We start from the raw sequence: 20,966 nt of genomic DNA, 5'->3' as shown, positions 1-20,966 counted from the left end.
TCTCAACTAGCTTGCAATCCATGCATTGTTATTTGTTAATCTAATCTTTTATTATATATGATATCATGATTGAAACGTTGTCTTGTAATAGCCTATTTAGTTAATCATTCCCCTTATATATAATAGTCGATCAAACAGTTAAAAAAAATAGTTTAACTTGTTGCACATGCCCCTTTCATAAAAAAATAAATTACGGGGATTATCTTAGTAACCAAGGAGTTAGAATATATAGATACTCATTGTTGTCATTGTACACAATAAGACCATTAAAAAAATGTAAACAAGTCCAATACTATTTACAATGATGTTAGGTTTATTAATAGATAAATGATACTTATACAACAAAATGCACACGAAGAGTAAAAAGATTTTTTTTAAATATAATAAATGATGGGTGGAGGGAGATAAATATAAAAAAATGTTATATAAATTATTACATGTGTATAATATTTCTTGTTGATATATTTTTACCATAAAAATTTCATGTAATTAATGACATTGATTATGTTTATCTAAAGAAAATAAAAATCATGTAGTTTCGAAGGAGCATGTGTATTAAGGTTGATAATGTTAGAAGTTTTACATTCAATATAATAAACTATTTGATATGAAACTTAAAGCCATTAGACTATCTCACTTAATAGACTATTTTTTTTTGGATTAAACTCTCATCATATACTTTAAGTCCTAACAAAATTCTTACTAGATGTTTGAGTAGTGTTTTATAATATATATATATATATATATATATATATATATATATATATATATATATATATATATATATATATATATATATAATCCCCATGCATGAAAATAATCAATAAGGCTGATATTTTAAACATGCCAAATTGTGTCTATTAAAAAATCTCTGTCGAATAAAGACAGATTCTACCAACTTCAAGGATGATTAATTATTGTAATCAGTTAGAAAATATTTTATATAAGAAGAAAAAAATGTGTTTTGTCCAGGCTCGGATTGGGCTCTCATGTATGACATAGTACAGTGGCCTAAATATCTGGGTCCTCTTTTGGGGTGCTACTCAGATTTGGGCTTATAGTTTTTCGGCCTTGATGTATTTAACAAAAAAAAAGAAAAAAATAAAGAGTTGGAAGCTTTTCATTGGATTCAATTAACACCGTGTTCGGGTGAAGACTTTATGAAATCGAGGTCGTAGTATGGTGGTTTAGCGGGTATGGATTGGAAGCAGTACCGGCTCGTACCCAAGAACAAGAACATGGATTATGGCTTCCTGCTTTTGCTCCTCTTCTTCCATATCTTCCTTCCTCACTCCTCTGGTTTACCTTCTCTCTTTTCATTCAAAACATAAATCTTCTATTGATTTGCAATTTTTACTTGTTATAATCGATTGTCCTTTTATTCATTATTCAATCTTGATAAGATTTGATGTCAAGCTTAAGCAGTGATACACACAAATTTGAAAGGGAAATTTCGAAACATTGTGAGTTAGTTAGTTAGTAGTGTGATAGTTTAGGATCCGGGCAATTCTTAAATTTTGTACCTTTCTAATACGCTGGCGTGCTTCTTAAATTGTTTTGGGAGACTTATGTTTTTGAGTTGGTGAATGGTGATACTTCTGGGGGGGGGGGGGGGGGGGGTCATTTCTGATTACTAATAAGTAGTAACTGACACAAGCAGGGTCATTGATCTTTGATCTCAATTGCATGGTTCCATCTTTCTTAGATAGGACATTCTATCATACCCAAATCAACTAAATGGGACTAATTTATAGGCTCAGGTGTTGATATAAAGAAAAAAAATGAAAAATGGGTCCTGTGGAGGTTCCAAATTTTACATCATGCAAGCTTTCTCCAGCTAACCAAAAACCTGAATTTTATTGGGAACTTGTCACAAACTGGTTTTATAGAATTTACAAACACATGTATGTACTTGCATTGTGTCTCTGTTTTCTTGCTTCTTTCTCTTGGAAACACACATGGACCAATGCAATCTATCAGTTTCTTGTCTTTGCCATTTGGCTTAGCTTGTTGGGATCATTTTTTTGTTCTAGTTTCTGCAAACTTCTCGTTTCATCAACTAAAGCTAAAATGGGCAATTGGGCAAGCTTGTCATTACTATATGCATGTCATGCTGTAAGCATGACTTTGTTGGAAATTTATCATGGTAATAAATCCCGATCATATATTCACAATGAGAAGTTAACTACTTTGTTTAGTGTAATGATATTGTGGGTCATAATTGGCAGAACATGTATAGGTGTTACTTTTATGTCATAATCACAATCTTCTTTGTAATTTTTTTTTTTTTTATTACATCTTCTACATTCTTTGTCTGCTAGTAATAATGTGTTTAATGTACATAGAACCAAGTAGAGAGTGCCTCTTTAAAAAAAAAGGGGGTTTCAATGCATCTTGTGATCAAATGAGAAACAACCAGCTGGTTATTAAATTGAACAAAGTATCTATTCAAATGATATGTCTAACAAATTGTTTTGCTAGGTCAATGTTTTAATCTCATTTTATCTAACTTGCTACTGCTGTTTTGTTAAATAAAATTATAGCAGAATAGGATTCATCTATGTATTTAGTTTTCAGTTTTCTTTATCCTTTTCTGAATGCAGGTAAACCCAGTGGAGTGTGTGTTTCTCAAGGAGGTCGTTTTCCTCCCTTCAAATCAGAGGGTAGCACTCCCAAAAAGGGTCCTAAAGATTTGACTCTTTGCCGGATCTTTCGCAAAAAGACTTGCTGCGATGTAACCCATACACATCCTGCACTTCTGTCTGTAAGGAAGCTTGCTTCTACTGGGGAAGCTAGCCAAGAGTGCTTGCACTTATGGGAACTGTTGGAATGTTCCATATGCGATCCACGTGTTGGTACTCAGCCTGGACCTCCTCTTATTTGTGCATCTTTATGCGAGAGAATTTATGAGGCATGCTCAAATGCATACTTCTCTATGGATGTGAAAACACAGGTACCTGGATGACTGTCTCTCTCTCTTTTCAAAATTGTTTATACAAGATTATGAAAATAAGTTCAGTGTCCTGCATCAGTTGTTAAAAAACAAAAGTTTGTATATTTTTTCCATTTAGTTTTTGTTGCCATTTCGTTTACTTTTCTCTCTTCCCAAACATTCATTTGAGAAGCTGTTGTACAGTGCAGGATAGCTCACAGGATTGGTTGTTAATAATTCATAACATAATGTTTTTAAGTTTTAGATCTTCTCAGTATTTTTTTGTGGGGTAGAGAGTTCAGTATGTTTATTTTTGCCTTTTTAATACCAGAACATGAAATTTTAACTTGTTACCTTATGCCCATTTTTTTTTATTGACTTGAAACACCAGATTCTAGCACCTTGTGGAGTAAATGACTTTGTATGTGGTAGGGCTGCTGAATGGGTCTCCAATGGTACAGATCTTTGTCTTGCTGCAGGTTTTCGAGTGAAACCATCCGAATCCGATATTGTACATATTGCCTCAGAAGAAACTTCTTGCTATGGTGATAAAGCAAGTCTAGGTTCTGTTGCCGATTCATGGAAGGCTTCACAATTTGAGTTGACTCGGAAAGGTGAGAGCTTGAGGATGTTGGATGATTTCCAGCAATGGGTGAGGGAAATGCCATTTGGTGAAAAAGTTTCTTGGGCTATAGGAGGGATGGTTCTAACAGCAGGCTTGGTGTTTATAAGGTCAGAACGCAGTCCTTTTTCTTTCCTAGCCGTGCATTTTTGTTCTTCATGCTTTTCTTTTCCAAGTATTGTTTTAGTCCCATTTTTCTTTACTTGGTACATGCTGTCTAACTGTATATAGTTGTGATGGAAATAATATTTTCCCCTTTGACACAGTGCCGAATTCAAATACAGTTGCGTCTTAAACAGAATCTTGGAATTTGTTATTGACTTTCTTTTTGTAGTGTTTAGTGTACGTTCATTGAGTAATTTGTAGAAGTTCTCTTCTATTAGTTTCTTTAAAAGCTTATTTCTAACTTATACATAAGTTAATTGTAACTTATGAAGAAACTTATTTGATTTTTTTTTCATCTATAAGTGCCTATAAAATTTTTTATTCTAACAGGCCTATAATTATTGTTGGAATGATGCTTATCTTCTATTTATATATGCTACTCATGTAGCAAAAGGAAAAGCCATAACCAACGCCAGAAACTAGCAGCTATAAAGCGAACCGCAAGGAAGCTTGAAGGCAGGATGATGGAACAATGGCCTTCTAATGCTCAAGAAAATAGGAGAAGAGTTTCTAGATAAGTGTTACCTTGTATGTGATTTTCAGAACATAATTAGTTTTGCTAATTTTTAGGTGAATCTCGACTTGTACTCTTGCTTTCACGATCTTCTTTTTGTCATAAGGTTTTTTAATGATCTGTTTTTCCCCCCTTAAAAAATGGTTTTTTTAAGACAAAAGTATAAGTTGGTTATAAAGGAGTTTCCGCATGGTCTCGTGGCTTTTCTCTGTAGAAAAATACAGCATAGAACCTGTGTTCTCGTTAAACTGTACAATTTTCGCTACTAAGGACATGATTACCATTGTTTTTGGTTGAGGAAGGAAAAGAAGTGAAGTAGAGTAGAAAGAGAGTAAAAAATAGATAAAATATTTAAATTAAAGTTGGTTGGAAGATAAACAAAAGAAAAAAAAAAATAGCTTTATTAACAGAATTTCTATTATGTTCCTTGGTGAATACATGTTTTTATTCCTTTATTTTTCACGACAAAACGTTTTGTTTATAACATAGGTATATAATATATTATCCTAAAGCATAATCAATAATATGCCAGCCCGAGACCCCGAGAGTAAATTTGTTAAAATTGGTGGCACATAATCTATTATATGCCACTTCCAAACCATTTTTTTTCAATGTGAACATATAATTGATTATACTTAAGTTATAATTGGTTACATGCCCAACCTTAGAGTAAATATGTTAAAAGTGGTGGCATATAATTAATTATGTTTTTGGAATAATCAATTATATACCACCTTCAAAGCAAATCGATTATATGTCTAATTTGAGAGTATTATGTAAAATTAGATGGTATATAATAGATTATGAATATCTTCCACAACCCATTTCATCTAGTTTATAATTTTTTTTTCTAGCAGAAAAATTTGTTACATTGTTTAATAAACAATTTTTTTTAGTAGTTTTTAGTTTTTTTTAAAACATCATTTCACGTCATTTCTTTTAAAACATTAGTTTTTAACTTTTAATTTTTTTTTATTTTTTTCCTTAATATATTTATCAAAATTTCTAATTATCTATTTTAAATAAATTATAATTTTATTATTTTTATATTATTTTATACTTTTCAACTACTTTAATAGTTAGTTTTATTTAATACTTACAATTTAATAAATTAATTTTTTAACTAATTTTTTCAAACATATCATAACATACGAGGAATAATTTTTCTAAGTTTTTAATGCATTTTCATTTGTAAGAGCTTAAGACATCTTATTAAATATAATAATCCTCATTAAGCTCATTTATGTTCTCAATATTAAATATCAAAGCAATAGTGAAGTGGGTCACGTCGTAAAAGAGAAAGATTGTAGATTTTGTATTTAGTGATGTAGTGGAAGGTATATTTTCTATACTTTAGCCTTATATTTTGTCCAGAGATTTGTGCTACTTTGTTTCTTCTCCGATCCCTCACCACTTCATGGGTCCAATGACTTTAAGCGTATGTATCGTAATCTTGTACACTGGTTCGATGCTTAGTAGAACCTTCACTCCGTTTTACAAAATTAGCGCTAGGAGGCATTTGGGTTTGAGTCTAAGTGGAGGGAGGAGGTGCAACACTATATGATTCTCTAAGTTTCCCACCTGCCTTGGACTTGGACATACATTGACCAATACTCTAAGTACTTTGTCCCCCACTCCTAATCATGGACTTGACTTTTCTGTTGTTCCTTTTTTAATTGTTTTTGTGTTGACCTTTAAAAATCATATAGTTTTAAAATTGAATCATAAAATTAAATATTAACACAATTACATAAATAATATAAGGACAACTAGAAAAAGAACAACAAAAAAACCAATTTTCCTAGTCATAGTTGAGTTCGAGCCTCACTTCTCGAGATCATCATGACCAACAACTCTAACTCTCCTATAAAGACACCATTTAGAAAGAAATAATAATACTTTTTATAACACATTCTACAAATTCCTATGAGACATTTAATTTCCCCCCACTATTTTTTCTTATTAAATACTCTAGATATTTATGCTATTTATTGATAGTGGAGCATGATGCTTTTAAACTTTTATATTTTTACATCACTCATAATAAACTAATAATTATTAATAAAGGTAAAATTGATATATTAATCGTATTTTTTTAAAAAAAACCCAATAAAATTAATTAATTAACCTATTTTTATTGGTTTGCATAATTATATTACAAGTGTATTATATTAAAGATCAGAGGGAGTATTTCACAACTTTGAATACATTTTCAAATAAAGCTATCTAAAAAAATGTTTAGGACAATCAAGGATGGTGTTTCAGTTTTCTATGCATGTTCCCTTCTCGACTGTGATGGTATGGGTGTTCTTCTTTTTAAAACTAGTTTTGGATTCTATTTTAATATTTTTGCCCTTTTGTTTTCCTTTTTCCATGGGTTATATGATTCTATCTCCACCAAAAAGAGGAAGTATATTTTTTTTGTATAAAGAAAAAACGAATAGCGAGAATTACAAGAGAAAGTTAATGTAGGGAAAAATTAAAATAAGAAGGTAAAAATAACAATTGCCTTTTTTTATTTTTTTTCTTATGTGAGGTTTTATTCAAAGTCCATACGTGAAAAACGGGCCGAATCTACTAAGTGAAGTTGCTGGGCTTATATTTCGGAAGTAAAACCCAGCCCATCTCCAAAGCCCACGAATTATGAAAGCAAAAGGAGTAAAAAAACCCTAGTTTCCTTGCTATCTCATAAATTGCAGGTGCAGCAGCAGAGAGTGCGGTAGGCTCATCCGAGACCGGAAGCAGCAATGGTAGTTCTTGTTCCTCTCTCTTATTGTTCTGTTTCCTGAGGGATCTTCTTCTTCTTCTTCTTCTTCTTCTGATTCTAACAATTTTCATTTGAATTGTACACGCAGGGGATCGATCTCAAGGCCGGAGGTAAAAGCAAAAAAACCAAAAGAACAGCACCCAAGTCCAATGATATCTATCTTAAGCTCTTGGTCAAGGTTTGTTTCAAATTACTTCTCTTATGTCTTTCTGTTTTTTTATTTTATTTTTACTTTTTTGTGTGGTCAATGATGATAAATGTGATCCCAGCTCATTATGAGACCTTCACCATTGCAAGGTCTGGGAATATACCTTTCCACATTTGTCTGAGCCACCTTCTCTCAGACGCCATATACTATTTTCTTTAAGTACTTGACATGTGATGTTTTAAAAACCACTTAGGACCGCTTGCTTTAACCTTGATTTTGTGAAGCTGCAATTCGTTTGTTGTTTTATGCCTTGTTTTTATCACGTTTGTGCAGATCCGCTGCAATCCCGAAAATTTATAGATTCCATATTATATAATGTGGAATTATGGCCCGTTTACTGAATTTTAACTTTGTTAAATTTCACCCTAAAATTTGCTTAATGCTATTTGCGTTAAATCTATTAATGAAATTTTTTTGCCTATAAAGGATAGAGGTTCCCAATGATGTTTTTGCTCTTTTACCATGCTAATTCTGATTACATATGATTAATACCTATAGTTTATTCTACTGAGGGAACTAGTCTATTTCATTGTTAGATGTGAAAGTTTACACATTATTTTGGAGATATCTTCTTTTAGTTTCAGAAGTCTATTTGTTTTCAAAGAATTCTTTTCCCCCCTTTTTTTCCTACTTGAATAATTATTTAAATGTATGTCTACATAATTTATCCCTTTAGATATGCTTGGAATGATTCTAATTAGTTTTTACATGATCAGCTTTATCGCTTCCTTGTTCGGAGAACTGGCAGCAAATTCAATGCCGTTATACTCAAGAGATTGTTCATGAGCAAGGTTAACAAGCCCCCATTGTCTTTGTCAAGGTTGATTAAGTATACCAAGGGGAAGGTTCGTCTTTTATTTTGGTAATTTTTCATAGTAATCTTTGTAGTTTTGTTCGTCACAGTTTCAAATTTTTTTTTTTTAAAATTAATCTTTGTAGGAAGATAAGATTGCTGTGGTGGTGGGCAATATAACCGATGATATTCGTGTTTATGAAGTTCCAGCCTTAAAGGTCACAGCACTCAGGTTTACAGAGACTGCTCGGGCAAGAATTGAGAAGGCAGGTGGTGAATGCTTGACGTTTGATCAGTTGGCTCTCAGGGCTCCTCTGGGACAGAACACGGTATGTAGAGGTGCCTTAAAGTTTTTTTTTTTCCTGGTCGTTGGAAGATTTTATATATGCTCTGCATTTCCCCTATTGCCATGGCTGTTTGTGAAAATTTTGTGTGTATTTTGATAGAACAAACTTTGATATGAGTCTTGATTTTATTTAAAAATATTGGATGCAGGTCCTTCTTAGAGGCCCAAAGAATGCTCGTGAAGCTGTGAAGCACTTTGGTCCTGCTCCTGGTGTGCCTCACAGCCACACCAAGCCTTATGTTCGAGCAAAGGGAAGGAAGTTTGAGAGGGCTAGAGGAAGGAGGAACAGCAGAGGATTTAGGGTTTGATGTGATAAATAGTGTTCTATTCTCTGAAATTCAAAATTTCCTTATATCTTAGACGGTTGAAGCAGTTTTCTTGTTATTTGTGTTCTGATAATATGATTTTCAGTTTGAAGTTGTCATTCTTGGCTCCTTTATTCTCCCAGTGAAGTAAGTGTCTGTTTGTGCTTTAACTCAGTTTTGATGCTAGAGAATTGATAATCGTTAATTACGTGATGCATGCTTGTTCTTTATGAATTAGACATGAACCTTGTCTTCTACTTAATACCTATTAACTTGCCTGGCTAAAGTGTACCTTTAATTTTTCGACTCTTGCTTAACTCACTATAGCAAATTACGAAATTTTGGACGACTTAGGGTGTGATTGGTTTGTGTTTTCATTTTCTGAAATTTATTTTTATTTTTAAAATATTAGAATTCTAAAAATATGTTTGGTTTGATTTCTTATTTTCTGTTTTTAGGAAATAAAAACACTGAAAATTTATGATATATTGATTTCTTGTCTTTTTTGTATTTTTAAATTTGTTTAAAATTACATTCATTGTCATTTCATTTTCATTTTATCCAAAATGAGGTTCATATTTTCAACTGAAAAAACGAAATTTTATTGTTTTCATTTTCTGGTTGTTTTTTGTTTTCATTTTCAGTTTCACTGAAAATGTTTTAAAAAATTCAATCAAATATTTTTTTATCACCATTTTTTATTTTCAGTAAAAATAAAAACAGAAAATAGGCAAACCAAACACCCTTTAGTTACTAATTTTCATCCTAATGCTTGGTAAGATAAGTGGGATTTATCTGTAGTTTCCAGACATTTTTTTAGTAAGTCAACTATCATACTCATTTTCTGGCTGCAGCCAGTAATACATTCTCAACCATATTATTTCTAACACTTTATTTGGTTAAAATTAATTAACAACTATAAACTTGCGGAAGAATTCGTTAAATAAGTGAGATTCATAATTTAGAGGAAGGAGAATGTTGATAGCATTTCAAAATCACTAAATGATAATGATAAAGTCATTTGCTTCTCCAATGGAACTGGGACTTAGGATCATTGTTTTACGGACTTAATTTTTACCATCAACATTCAACATTCAAATGAGAATGCTTTATTATGGCACAAACAAGAATACAAAATGAGCTTTAAAGAATCCAGTTTGCAAAACTTACAACAAAATGGTGTAGGCGGTAATTGATTCAACTAAATTTTAGAGGGTGCAGATCCACTATTAAGAGAGTGTTTGATTCCTTTTGAATGATTCAGTTTCAGAACTTGCTAATAAAGTCATAAATGTGATTGCTCACGTCTTCTGCTGCTTCAAACTATATCATTCTCACTAATATGGAAATGGAAAAATACGGTGTGTTTGAATCTGCGTTCTTTTTATCCTTTTAACGCAATGTAAAAGCAACTCCCCCGTTTTTGCATCGAAAAGTGCGTGCATTTTTTCCTTTCAACGTGATTCTAACGCAGTCTCAGACACATTGATAAGTGGCACTGTGTTTATTTTATGTTTCATTTTTTGAAATTAATTTTTATTTTTAACTTTTCAAAATTTTAAAAACATGTATCACTGTGTCCTCGTGTTCATTTTTTGATTTTTTTTTTTAATTTTCAAAATTCAAAGGTCCTCATGTCTTTGGAAAAAAAATTATTTATACTTATATATAGTACTCTCAGTTCCTCTCGTCTTTTTTATATGAAATAAATAAATAAATTTTAAGATTAATAAAAATAAATTAGTTAATAATTTAAATTAATAATGTAAAAAATTTAAATTTTATTCAAAAATATTCATAGAATTAAATTATTTAATTAGTGGTAATATCCATTGACACCACATAATTAAGGATAGTTTTTTTTTATCTACCAACAAATATGATTTATATTGCCAATATGTCAATAAATGCATTCATTTACATAAAAAAAAATGAGTGGACACCTTATTAATAGATTTCACAATGTTAGAAGTATAAAAAAAATTTAACAATTAATACATCTTGAAACTAAATAAATCTATGCTTCTTCTCATAATTAGGAGAAAAAAATTAGCTCACTTTTTCTTATACAAAGGATTCTTTTAAACTATAATTATTTTAATGTAATCTATTGGAGTATATATGCTGAAAATTATAACCAAATTAGAGATCTATGTAAATGGTTTTTCTATTTATTTTAATGCAAGCATACCATTAGATCAATTTTTAAGTTATAAATCAATTTATTTAATGAGAATCAATATTATGGCAAAGCCTAAAAAACTTACATTTTAGGTTTTATACAAATCATTGTATTAGCTTATTTCGCATCAAGCATGCTCTATAGTATTTTAGTAAATTAACGGGGAGCTCCCATATGACCTATCATATCATTAATGAGTTTGATCAATGGACAAATGTAATTATTTTTTTATAAGTTGTGTTTTTAATATCTCATTTGATGATGATCGAATTAAAAATAAGATTAAAAAAAATACACATTCATTAGACTTTTTTAATGACGTGAATTGGACTTAATTTTAATGTCAATGTTACATGTTGTTAGTTAACACAAGGATCTAAATTGTCAAGAGTAAAAGTATATAGACTAAAAATTTTAAAAGTTTTGTTTGAGATTAAAAACAAAAATCCAAAAAACTAGCTAGGCACCAAAAGAATAAACAAAAAAGAATTGTGCTAGTTTCGATGTCTCAACAAAAGTTGGCAGGAGCTTGTTAAATCTCGGAGGATTTTCATACTATGTGAATAAGTTTTCGAAGACAGTGTAAAATCGCATGTTGTAGGCTATTTCGTTTGTGATCAATTAAATTCATGGATTTGAGATCAGGTTATGGATCATAATTAAGCCTACAAAATGGATAAGCTTTCGTTCACACCATAGTTTGGACCTTTTTCCATGAAAAATCATAAACATGCATCATTTAATGATGTTTATTTTAAAAAGTTGCTAGCGAAAGAATCACTTTTTTTTGAAAAAATAATTTGTATGAAAAAAGAAATTTAAAAACTATTTTATCTAAATAATAAAATTGAACAACTTCTAAAATATAAATATAATTTTAAAATTTTGACAATCCTATATTTAATTAAAATGTTTTACCTTTTAATAAAAAAAATTGTGTTGTTCAAGCAGCCTCTTATCATTTTACTAATATAATATAGTTTGTGATAAAGTCGAGTGTAACAAATTCAATGTATCAAGTATTATATTATTATAAATGGGACGCCGACCTCTTGTTAGAAACTGCAAGCAGACAAGGCAATGACATGCAGCAAAAGATACGATGCTAATTTCATAAGTTGCAAGTTCATACTTTTCTTCGTTTCTAAAGATTAAATAAATGTAAATTTCCAACAAGTGTTTTTTAAATATAAGGTTTTTCCCTGATTTAAATTACTACAAAAGAAAAAGAATTGCAGGCAAACTTGGACTGAGACATTATTTCCTTCCTTAAAATTTTGTTAGCACAAAAAACAAAAAATAACTGCACGATATTCAAAAGTGATTTTTATTTTATTTCATCCAAACAACATTATTTAATAAAACTACTTGACCAAATATTACAATCATAAGTTGAGCCAAATTTCATTATGACCAGGATTTACAAGACTCAAACTCTAACAGTCACAAGTCACAAATTTGTGATTTTATTCGCGTTCCAACATTGAAATCCCTGGGAAACCGGCACATAAATGTGATTGTTGAAGTGTGCAAATCCCTTTCAGCACGACCACTTCCTCCAAAGATGGCACATCTTTCTTGAAACCACCGTCGTTGATATACTCCTAATTCATTCCCGGGTTAGTGTATAACAACCCAACATCACCTGTGATGAACTTAACCGGTACATCGTCCACTCCATGCAGCTGCAGTTGGTTCCTATGCCATGACATGATCATACAATTAGATTAATGATACAGAAACATTCTTTTTTCACTTCCACCATTCTGTGCACTATGCTCTCCGTCGATCCTTTATCTTATCCCTCTGTTTAGTGTTTACCTTCTGCACCTAAACTCGACAATATGCACCAATCTAACACGCCTCCTTCCTTTATATTCAATTTTCCAGCACCTTAATTTCACGTGGCCACCTGCTGTTATGGACAAAACTTAGCACACCTGAGCTGTACGTTATCCACACCATACATGGTTCAACTTTCTACTTTAGTTCAAATTAAATTATAAAAGTTTAGCTGAGGTGAAATTAGATTGGTCGTTTTTTTAAATTTGAAAACTTAATTCAACCCTATTTCCAATTCAATTTTTATGATTTACGTTAAGTTGTGTGGGTTTGTGAGATACGATTATGCATCCTTAGTAAAGCCATATCTATATATATATATATATATATATATATATATATATATATATATATATATATATATATATATATATATATATATATATATATATATATATATATATATATATATATATATATATATATATGTATGTATATATATGCATCCTTTGCATTTTGATATAAATAAATAAGCACGAACTGAAATTATATAGAAAATAAAACAACTAATCTGCAACGACAAAAAAAGGTTTTTAATATAGAAAAGAGACCTGGTATTTAATTTGTTAACAACAAAATCTCAGAAAGCTAAGAAGGATTTAATTACATCTTAATCTATTTATCCTGCAGGAACATAATCTATCTGCAGTTTGCGGCAAAATTACAGTATATACAAGACTTCTTCAAACTAAAATAAATGTGATCGAAAGACACAAGCATTAAAAGCTACTAGTCTCGGGAGGCATATACTAGCACGCATGCTCCTCGCTAAAAAAAATACTATTTAGTGTTTTGGGGCCGTGACAGCAGAATAGTAAGGAATCCTAGTAACTTTGATCCAATCATCTCCATGAAAAAATTTGTATGGAGAGTAACGGCTTACGGATTCTGAAGTGAGGGTAATGATCCCTCGCCATTTTACACGCTTGGATTTATTTGAGCCAGGACCAGTGTTATTGTACTCGGCATAGAAACAATTATCCATACCCGAAAGACCATTTTGTCCTTGCCATGGCATATACCCTTCTGGTTGAATCAAAGCCTCAATGTAAGTGTTCATGAAGATGGTCCTTGAGTGATTCTTCCATGGACGCGCTAGGTAAGCCTTGTTATCAAGATTCTCTGTGTGATTTGACACAATGGAGCTCCCTTGGATCACTGTTCCTGATGGTTGGTGTCTCTCTTTTCTGCCTTGTGCTGTCACAATGCATTGCTGGTTTTCTAATGCTTTTCTGACCACGAAAGTGCAGTTCTGGAAAACAGCCACTGCATCACCAAAGACGAAGTCTACGGTGCCTGAAATTGTGCAATCACGATAGAATTGACGCATGGCATGAGCATACAGTGTGTCTTGGTACCCATCCATTGAGCATTTATAGAAAATGGATTTGTCTGCTTGGACCCTTATGGCTACTGCTTGATGCTTTTCGGGGCCAGCAGAGTTCTCAAACCCTATATTCACGGCTACAAAATAATCTCCTTCAACAGCTGCATAAATAAATCAACATTTACAATCAATGATCACTCCCAATGTAATTAATAAATATATTTACAAAAATCTCCTAATTAATAAATGATTTGTAGTTTCTCGAATTTTCTCTCATTAATTAATTTTTGCAATAAAAGTTTTCATTAAAGGTTAACATAAATTATAAATTATAGAAATAAAACTTCATTTCTAATTGAAGAACAACACACTAAATAATATCACTAGAACTATGAAACTGAATCTAAATTTTTTCTTTCTTTTGTTTACATATTTTGAGTTGGAGAGATATAAGCTAGGTTAAATAATGATTAAAGTGAGAAGACCTGAGAGAAGGAAAAAAGTTGCATGTTGGATTTCCTTACTAATAAAAACTAAAATTCTAGCAAAAAAATTAACATTTGGAGATAACGAAAAAACATATTTTGAGTTGGCAAAAAAAATGATGGAAGCAAAGGGGAGAAATATAAAGTAGCTAGTATCATTTTTCATTTTTGGTAAATAGTAGTAGCTATGCTGTTAGCTCTATATACAAGAACAAAAGGTATGAAAAATATAAGATTGATTTATTTAATAATTAAAAAAGAGTAAAAGGTGAAAGGAAAAAAAAGAAAAGAAAAGAAAAATCACCTATTGAAATTTTTCCAACTAACATTTTTAATGATAAATAACAAACTAACATTTATCACTTATCAATAAAAAAGAAAATCCAATGTATGTACATACCAACAGAGGCAGTTCTGTAAGTATTAAGTCCATCTACGAAGTTTTTGTTGCCGGTGATTCGTGTCTTTTTGCTACCATCACCCACAAACACCACATGGGTCATTTTCTTAGCAACTTCAACATACTCATGGTAAACACCCTCTTTAATGTAAATCACGAATGGCTTTTGGTTCTTCTCAGGCACCTTCTTCAATGCCTGGTTGATGCTCTTGTACTTTCCACTACCATCTTTGGCCACAACCACATTAGGCTTGATTTTGTAAGCACTTTCATGAAGTAACCTACGAACACCAACACCAACACCATCCTCCTCATCCTCAACCCACGAGGGTATAACCTTGTGTTGACCAAAAACATGTTCGTCCCCAGAATCCTCAACAAGCTGGCGATGCCCAATATCTTTGGTCGTCACATTCACTTTCACAACAGTGTCTGCAAGTTCTGATATGATTGCAAGGGCATTGCTACTCATGTGCATGGTACTCTTTAACAAGTTCTTCATCTTATTCCCTGCTTTGTTGGTGGTGTTCTTGAAGCCATCCAAGCATGTCTCTTGGTACGTGATTGCACCGCTAAGCCACACCCTTAAACTATTGAGGATGTTGTCGAGGTTGTTGAGATCAAACTTTCCCATTCTCTCAAGCGACCTCTTGAATTCATCAATGGAAAGATTCATGAGTTGCTTGCATGTTTCGAGTGCCATCTTGGATCTAGGGTCATTCTCAACCTCGTGCATGAAATCCGTTTTCTTGAGCCCGTTTCCCATTTTCTTAATGGTTATTTTGAAGGCAATTTTGATGAGTTCTCTTGGGTCCGTGGTGTTTCCAGCTTCTGCACGCAAGCTTTTCTCGCATTCTTTCTGGTAATCCGTGGGTTTGCAAAGGGTTTTCACCGCTTTCACAGAGGAAGCAATTTGGGACTTGTCATCGTGTGCATCATCGTTGGAACCACCGTTCAAATTGAAGTAATTGACACCAACTGCGACCGCCACGACCATAGCCACTAGAAAGATGGTAGAGACCCCAATGATGGCGATTCTCCTCTTACTTTGTCCATCTTCCCCCATAATTTTGAATTAAGCGCCCCCTATCAACCCCTTCAAATTAAATGTATGCAAATACAATAAGAGTAACGCATTGTGAATAACAAATTGGAGTAATTAAATGACAAGAAAAATTACATGCAAATCAAATATAATTGAACTTTGTGATTCTTTTTTCTTTCTATATTTTAACTTGTATTTTGATTCCTGCACGTGTTGTCGCAAAGAAGTGAAGGGAAACTGGGAAAGGGCCTGTGAGGCTATGGCAATCCTCAGTCAAACCCTTTTGGAGCGGGAATCTCTGATTGGCGGGCAAAATAGAAATTTCCTTATATATAGATGAATGAATGGTTTAAAAGTTGGTTATGCTCAATGTGACATTTGGAGTCACATGTTAGATCAGCAATATATCTTTTTTCTTCTACAAGAGATGAAGCGCAGAAGCCGCACAATATATAGAAAGTGATGAGGTTTGTGTTTTTATCTTGGATGGTGCTAGTTTTAGCATTAGAATCCTATTTGAATTCTTCATCTCAATCACCAACATTAGTCCACGCCCTTTCCTTTCTCTCTCGTTCATGCTTAACTTCGGGCGAGCACGGATTTAGCATCTTGTATATATTATGCGTTAGTTTGGGCCGGGCAACCTATACGCAAATAAAAAAGGACAAAAATGTGCCTAGATAGGAAAGAAAGAATATAATAAGGTGATATGCAGTTGTTGAAATTTTCTATTTCAACATTTAAGATGAACTAATATTATAAGAAAATTATATTAATTATTTATTATTAGTGAATTTTATTGTATGTGATCAAATTAAGTGAGTCTCTTAGACAATGAGATAATATGAAACAGTTAGTGTTGACTTAGTAAGGAATAATAAGAATCCTAGTAAGTTAACATGTTATAAGAAAGTTATGGTATTTAATACACTGAACCATCACACATAGTTTCTTTTGTTAACATATTATAAGAAAACTATGATATTTAATACACTGAACCATCACACATAGTTTCTTTTCTCTTCATATGAATAGTTACGAATGTCCTGTTGAGAAATAAAGAAGTTCTGGTTGAAAAAAAATCATGAAACCACTTGTTACGTTGTTAACCGGTTACCCGTTGTCTCTGCAACATTTTGTAGTAGATCCTAAGAAGAACGCATAGATCAGAAATCACTTACGAATTCAAATCTCGTTACGTTTGTTTAATCAATTATTATGAAATCAACCTAATGTATTACGGGTGATTAGTAATATTTTGTAAGGATTCTATAAAATTCCAACATTAGAAAGGTGGCTCTGGTTAATGGATATAAGATAAACTTTTATATCATTTTAAAATTTGAATTAGACTTAACTCAACCAATAAAGTCATCCTATATGATAAATTGTCCCACATTCTTATATTTTTTCTTATATTATTTTTAATCAACACTTGAAGTTTTTTCAATACAATGAAGAAAAATGATCTTTCTGACTTTTCTTAAAAACTTGTTAGTTGACTTATTTATTTTTAAAATTTTATTGACATACATAAAAAATGCATTCATACATATAAAGGTATTTATAGATGCATAAGGTATCTCTTTGATACAATAAATTCAATCAGAACACAAGTTGAAGTGTGTAAGCAGCACCAAAATTATTCACTGTAACCCAGCTTTGAAAGGCACTCCTGTCTGAGGCAGCCATTTCTCACCTTGAATAAACTTGTGCACCGTGAAATCATCTGCATCCTTTTCATCAATGAGATGGTAACCTTCCCATGTGACCCTATTGCTAGTGTTAGAACCAGGTCCCCAGTTAGCAAACTCTGCATAATACAGCGTGCTCAAAGCAAAATCCCCTGACCATTCGTTCCACCCCTTTGGATCAATTAGGCCATCAATGAAAGATTGCATGTAAACAGTCCTCGAATACTCCTTCCAAGGCCGACCCAAATATGTCTTTATCCCATTATAATTGTTGGTAGCATCACCCAAGTCACTGGCTGCTATTATGCAACAGTTTTGTATGGAGATGCCAGTGTTTTGGTTTGGATCTGTTCTGCCTTGTGCTGTGATTGCATTGAACTGGTTTTGCATAGGAAGTCTTGGATACATGTTACAATCCTGGAGTAGTGCTGCTGCGTTGCCAAATATGAAGTCCACTGTTCCATAAATGTCACAGCTTTTGTAGAATTGCCTTAGGGAATGTACATACAGTGTATCTTGGTAACCTTCAAAACTACAATTGTAGAACGTGGACATGTCTGCCCCGTTTCTCACAGCCACTGCTTGATGCTTGCTGGATCCCGCAGTGTTGCGAAATGTTATGTTCACTGCAACAAACCCTTTTCCAACTACAGCTGAACAACACACAAGCAGATAAGTCTAATATGTGACAATTTTCTGAATTGGCATAAGAAAAAGTTAAGTACAAAAGGTCAAATTGAATGTCTCATAGGAAAATAATCTTTGATAAGAATATGTACAGAAAGTATCTAGTGAGAGTCAAAGAAATAAATATTGATAATTTATCCTTTGGTCAAAATTAAAACACATAAATCATGAGAATTTTAAAAAGTCGTATCACTTTTTTTTAAAGTAGTTATCTAATATTAAATATGATGATTTATGTTTTCTATTTATTGGTAGAAATTGAAAACAGATATCATAGAAATTAATTAAAAATAAATTCTTAATTAATAGTATAATTTATAACAATTTATATATTATATTCAATTAATTGGGTTAGGGACCGTATTGATCATTCATGTTGATTATATATATGGTTTAGATTTACTTTTTTTACTCTCATAAAAATGTCCACTCATATATATCACTGATGGATTTGAGAACTTTGTGTTAAGAATAATATCTAAATAACTTAGATTTCAACTCCTTATCCGACCCAAGTACTGGAATTAATGAGCATGCATAAACAGATAATACGTGACATTTTAGAACATGATAGCTATATCTAACGTGAGCTTTCAACATAGCTCACCGAAAGTGGCAGATTGGAAAGTGGTCCAGCCATCGACCACGCTGCGATTGCCAGTGAGCACAGTGCGGTTGATGCCATCTCCAACGAGCATTAGGTTCTGCTTGCTCTTAGGAACAGACACGTACTCATTGTAAATCCCAGCGACAACATAAATTACATGGTACCCGTTGTTGGTACCGGTATTGTTAGGTGCAGCATGTATTGCATCATTTATGGTGGCGAAATCCCCAGACCCATCTGGGTTCACCACCACATTGTCGTCAACGCTTGTTTGCAGCAACTTTCTATTAATAATAGTCTCAACCGTGGTTGAACTTCCTGTGGTGGTGGTGGCTGCACTAACCCAACCACGGGTGAAAAGGGCTAAAGATGTGCTATATAGTTTGATTGCATCAGAAAGAGGACTTGATAAGGCATTGGTAACTATAGGATAGGGTGTTACCTCTTTAAAACCATCCAAGCACGTTTGTTGGTTAGTTAAAATTGCACTAAGCAAGGTTTGTAAGTCATAGACCTCATAGCTAGCCAGGGTGTTTTCAATGGCTTGGAGGACATTGGACAAGAAATCAGAGTTAAGTTCTGAAAGATTAAGACAATCTTCAAGGGCGTGCACTGTTGAATGAGGAATGGTGTAGGGGTCTCTGAGATAAGAAGAGACCAAATTGAAAATGGTTTTTGTGATTGATAAGGATTGCTGAGGGAAGAAACGGCATTGGTCTTGTATGGATAAATATTGAGAAGCTGGCAGAGTAGTTTTGCAGAATGCTGGGTAGGGTGTGGTGTCGCATGAGCCATTTGGAGTGGAGGAGAAAGCTGCATGTGATGAAAAAAGACAGAGGGTGAAGAGGAAAACAAGGGTGTACAAGGTAGTGCATATTTTCATGTTTGTGGCCATAGCAATATTGGGTTTATGCTTGTGAAGACTTAACTTAAGCTATTGCATATTTATATTTAGCTGCATTAACTTGACTACACTTCAGGGTGCGAAAACGGTGTCGAATTGTAAGAAAGGACATGGTCACATTATTCACATAGTTATGGTTCTCATTATAACTTGATTTCAATCAACGAACAAAAGCTTGAGTTAGTGGAAGGCACGCATGTTTAAAATTTAAATTCCAACGTGCGTAGAGGTAAAAGTTTTACATACGTGATACGTCTCCATTTCATGGCCTTCACAAATATATTCTACGCGTATAAGCGTATATCAAAGAAGGAAAGAAATATCGGACTATAATAGACTAGTCACGCACGCCAGTTGTAAAAAGAAATCAAATCTAATTCTATATTATAAATTATAATTTACATAATTTATTATTGTCAGTGTCACTTTCCTTATCTCTTAACTAGACACTATATCGATAATATATTCTCATTCTTCTGTCTTTTAGAAGCGTATTAAATATACTACCTTTGTAACTAGCCAGAAATTTATTTTTCAATCATCTCAAATAACCTTCTACTTCTTAACCATCAATCTCCAAATTGAACTTCAATAGTTTTGTTTAATTAAAATAAATTTACTTTCTATAAGATAAATTAAAATATAGAACTTGAAACCTAGGACTTAATTTCGCTATTCTCACTATCCTAATTAGACAATTAATCTCAATATATTTTTCTCTTCTCTCCTTTAGATATGCATTTCACGCATTACCCTTACAACTAACCAAAAATTTATCTCTCAATCATCTTAAATTAATCCTTTTATCTTCATTTAACATGGGTGAATCAAGTTTTAAAATTTAATTTGAGATTAATTATATTTGATTAATAATATTTGAGGAAAGTACAGATATATAAAAAGAAATACTCATTAAAAAAACATGCGACGGAAAATAACATTATATATGTAAAAATGAAATGACTACACTATCACATTAAATAGCATGTGCTGCAAGCATGCAACCTTCAATTGGCTACACTGTCACAATAAGAAACATGTGCCGCAAAGAATCGCAGTTTACCTTACTTTTGACCAAAATAGAAGGGATCGCTACATTGGAATTTGGTTATAGAGTAAACCGTATGTGTAAAAGTGTTAA

The 20,966-nt window shown here is 32.4% G+C and overlaps 4 protein-coding genes, 1 non-coding gene and 1 pseudogene across 6 annotated transcripts; 4 read left to right on the top strand and 2 right to left on the bottom strand.

Moving 5' to 3' along the window:
* Window positions 1-1,124: 1,124 nt before the first annotated feature.
* LOC114369269 lies at window positions 1,125-4,423 on the top strand. 2 transcript variants are annotated; one of them, XM_028326463.1, is made up of 4 exons: window positions 1,125-1,299; window positions 2,604-2,953; window positions 3,324-3,664; window positions 4,050-4,423. In XM_028326463.1, exons 1-4 carry the CDS (start codon window positions 1,197-1,199, stop codon window positions 4,105-4,107), a joined length of 852 nt encoding a protein of 283 aa, XP_028182264.1. In that variant the 5' UTR covers window positions 1,125-1,196; the 3' UTR covers window positions 4,108-4,423. The 2 variants fall into 2 exon arrangements, with proteins under 2 accessions (XP_028182264.1, XP_028182263.1); XM_028326462.1 differs by having other exon boundaries at window positions 1,127-1,299; window positions 4,108-4,423.
* A 2,439-nt stretch (window positions 4,424-6,862) lies between these two features.
* LOC114372641 (60S ribosomal protein L18-2) lies at window positions 6,863-8,891 on the top strand. The gene is made up of 5 exons (XM_028330320.1): window positions 6,863-6,983; window positions 7,089-7,178; window positions 7,925-8,053; window positions 8,148-8,330; window positions 8,497-8,891. Exons 1-5 carry the CDS (start codon window positions 6,981-6,983, stop codon window positions 8,653-8,655), a joined length of 564 nt encoding a protein of 187 aa, XP_028186121.1. The 5' UTR covers window positions 6,863-6,980; the 3' UTR covers window positions 8,656-8,891.
* Window positions 7,241-7,337, top strand: LOC114372760 (annotated as a pseudogene).
* LOC114372764 lies at window positions 7,642-7,726 on the top strand. The gene has a single exon (XR_003658328.1). It is a non-coding gene; the product is annotated as a small nucleolar RNA snoR53Y (small nucleolar RNA).
* A 4,420-nt stretch (window positions 8,892-13,311) lies between the features above and the next one.
* Window positions 13,312-16,198, bottom strand: LOC114369595 (probable pectinesterase/pectinesterase inhibitor 21). The gene is made up of 2 exons (XM_028326827.1): window positions 14,889-16,198; window positions 13,312-14,164 (listed from the first exon to the last, which is right to left on the bottom strand). Exons 1-2 carry the CDS (start codon window positions 15,952-15,954, stop codon window positions 13,461-13,463), a joined length of 1,770 nt encoding a protein of 589 aa, XP_028182628.1. The 5' UTR covers window positions 15,955-16,198; the 3' UTR covers window positions 13,312-13,460.
* A 1,284-nt stretch (window positions 16,199-17,482) lies between these two features.
* LOC114371029 (pectinesterase-like) lies at window positions 17,483-20,083 on the bottom strand. The gene is made up of 2 exons (XM_028328428.1): window positions 18,922-20,083; window positions 17,483-18,280 (listed from the first exon to the last, which is right to left on the bottom strand). The coding sequence occupies exons 1-2, from the start codon at window positions 19,814-19,816 to the stop codon at window positions 17,580-17,582; spliced, it is 1,596 nt and encodes a 531-aa protein (XP_028184229.1). The 5' UTR covers window positions 19,817-20,083; the 3' UTR covers window positions 17,483-17,579.
* Window positions 20,084-20,966: the final 883 nt, after the last annotated feature.

Source organism: Glycine soja, chromosome 10 (genome assembly GCF_004193775.1).
Source record: "Glycine soja cultivar W05 chromosome 10, ASM419377v2, whole genome shotgun sequence".
In the NCBI taxonomy this organism is placed as follows: Eukaryota; Viridiplantae; Streptophyta; class Magnoliopsida; order Fabales; family Fabaceae; genus Glycine; species Glycine soja.
This window is presented reverse-complemented; position numbering and strand designations above follow the sequence as displayed.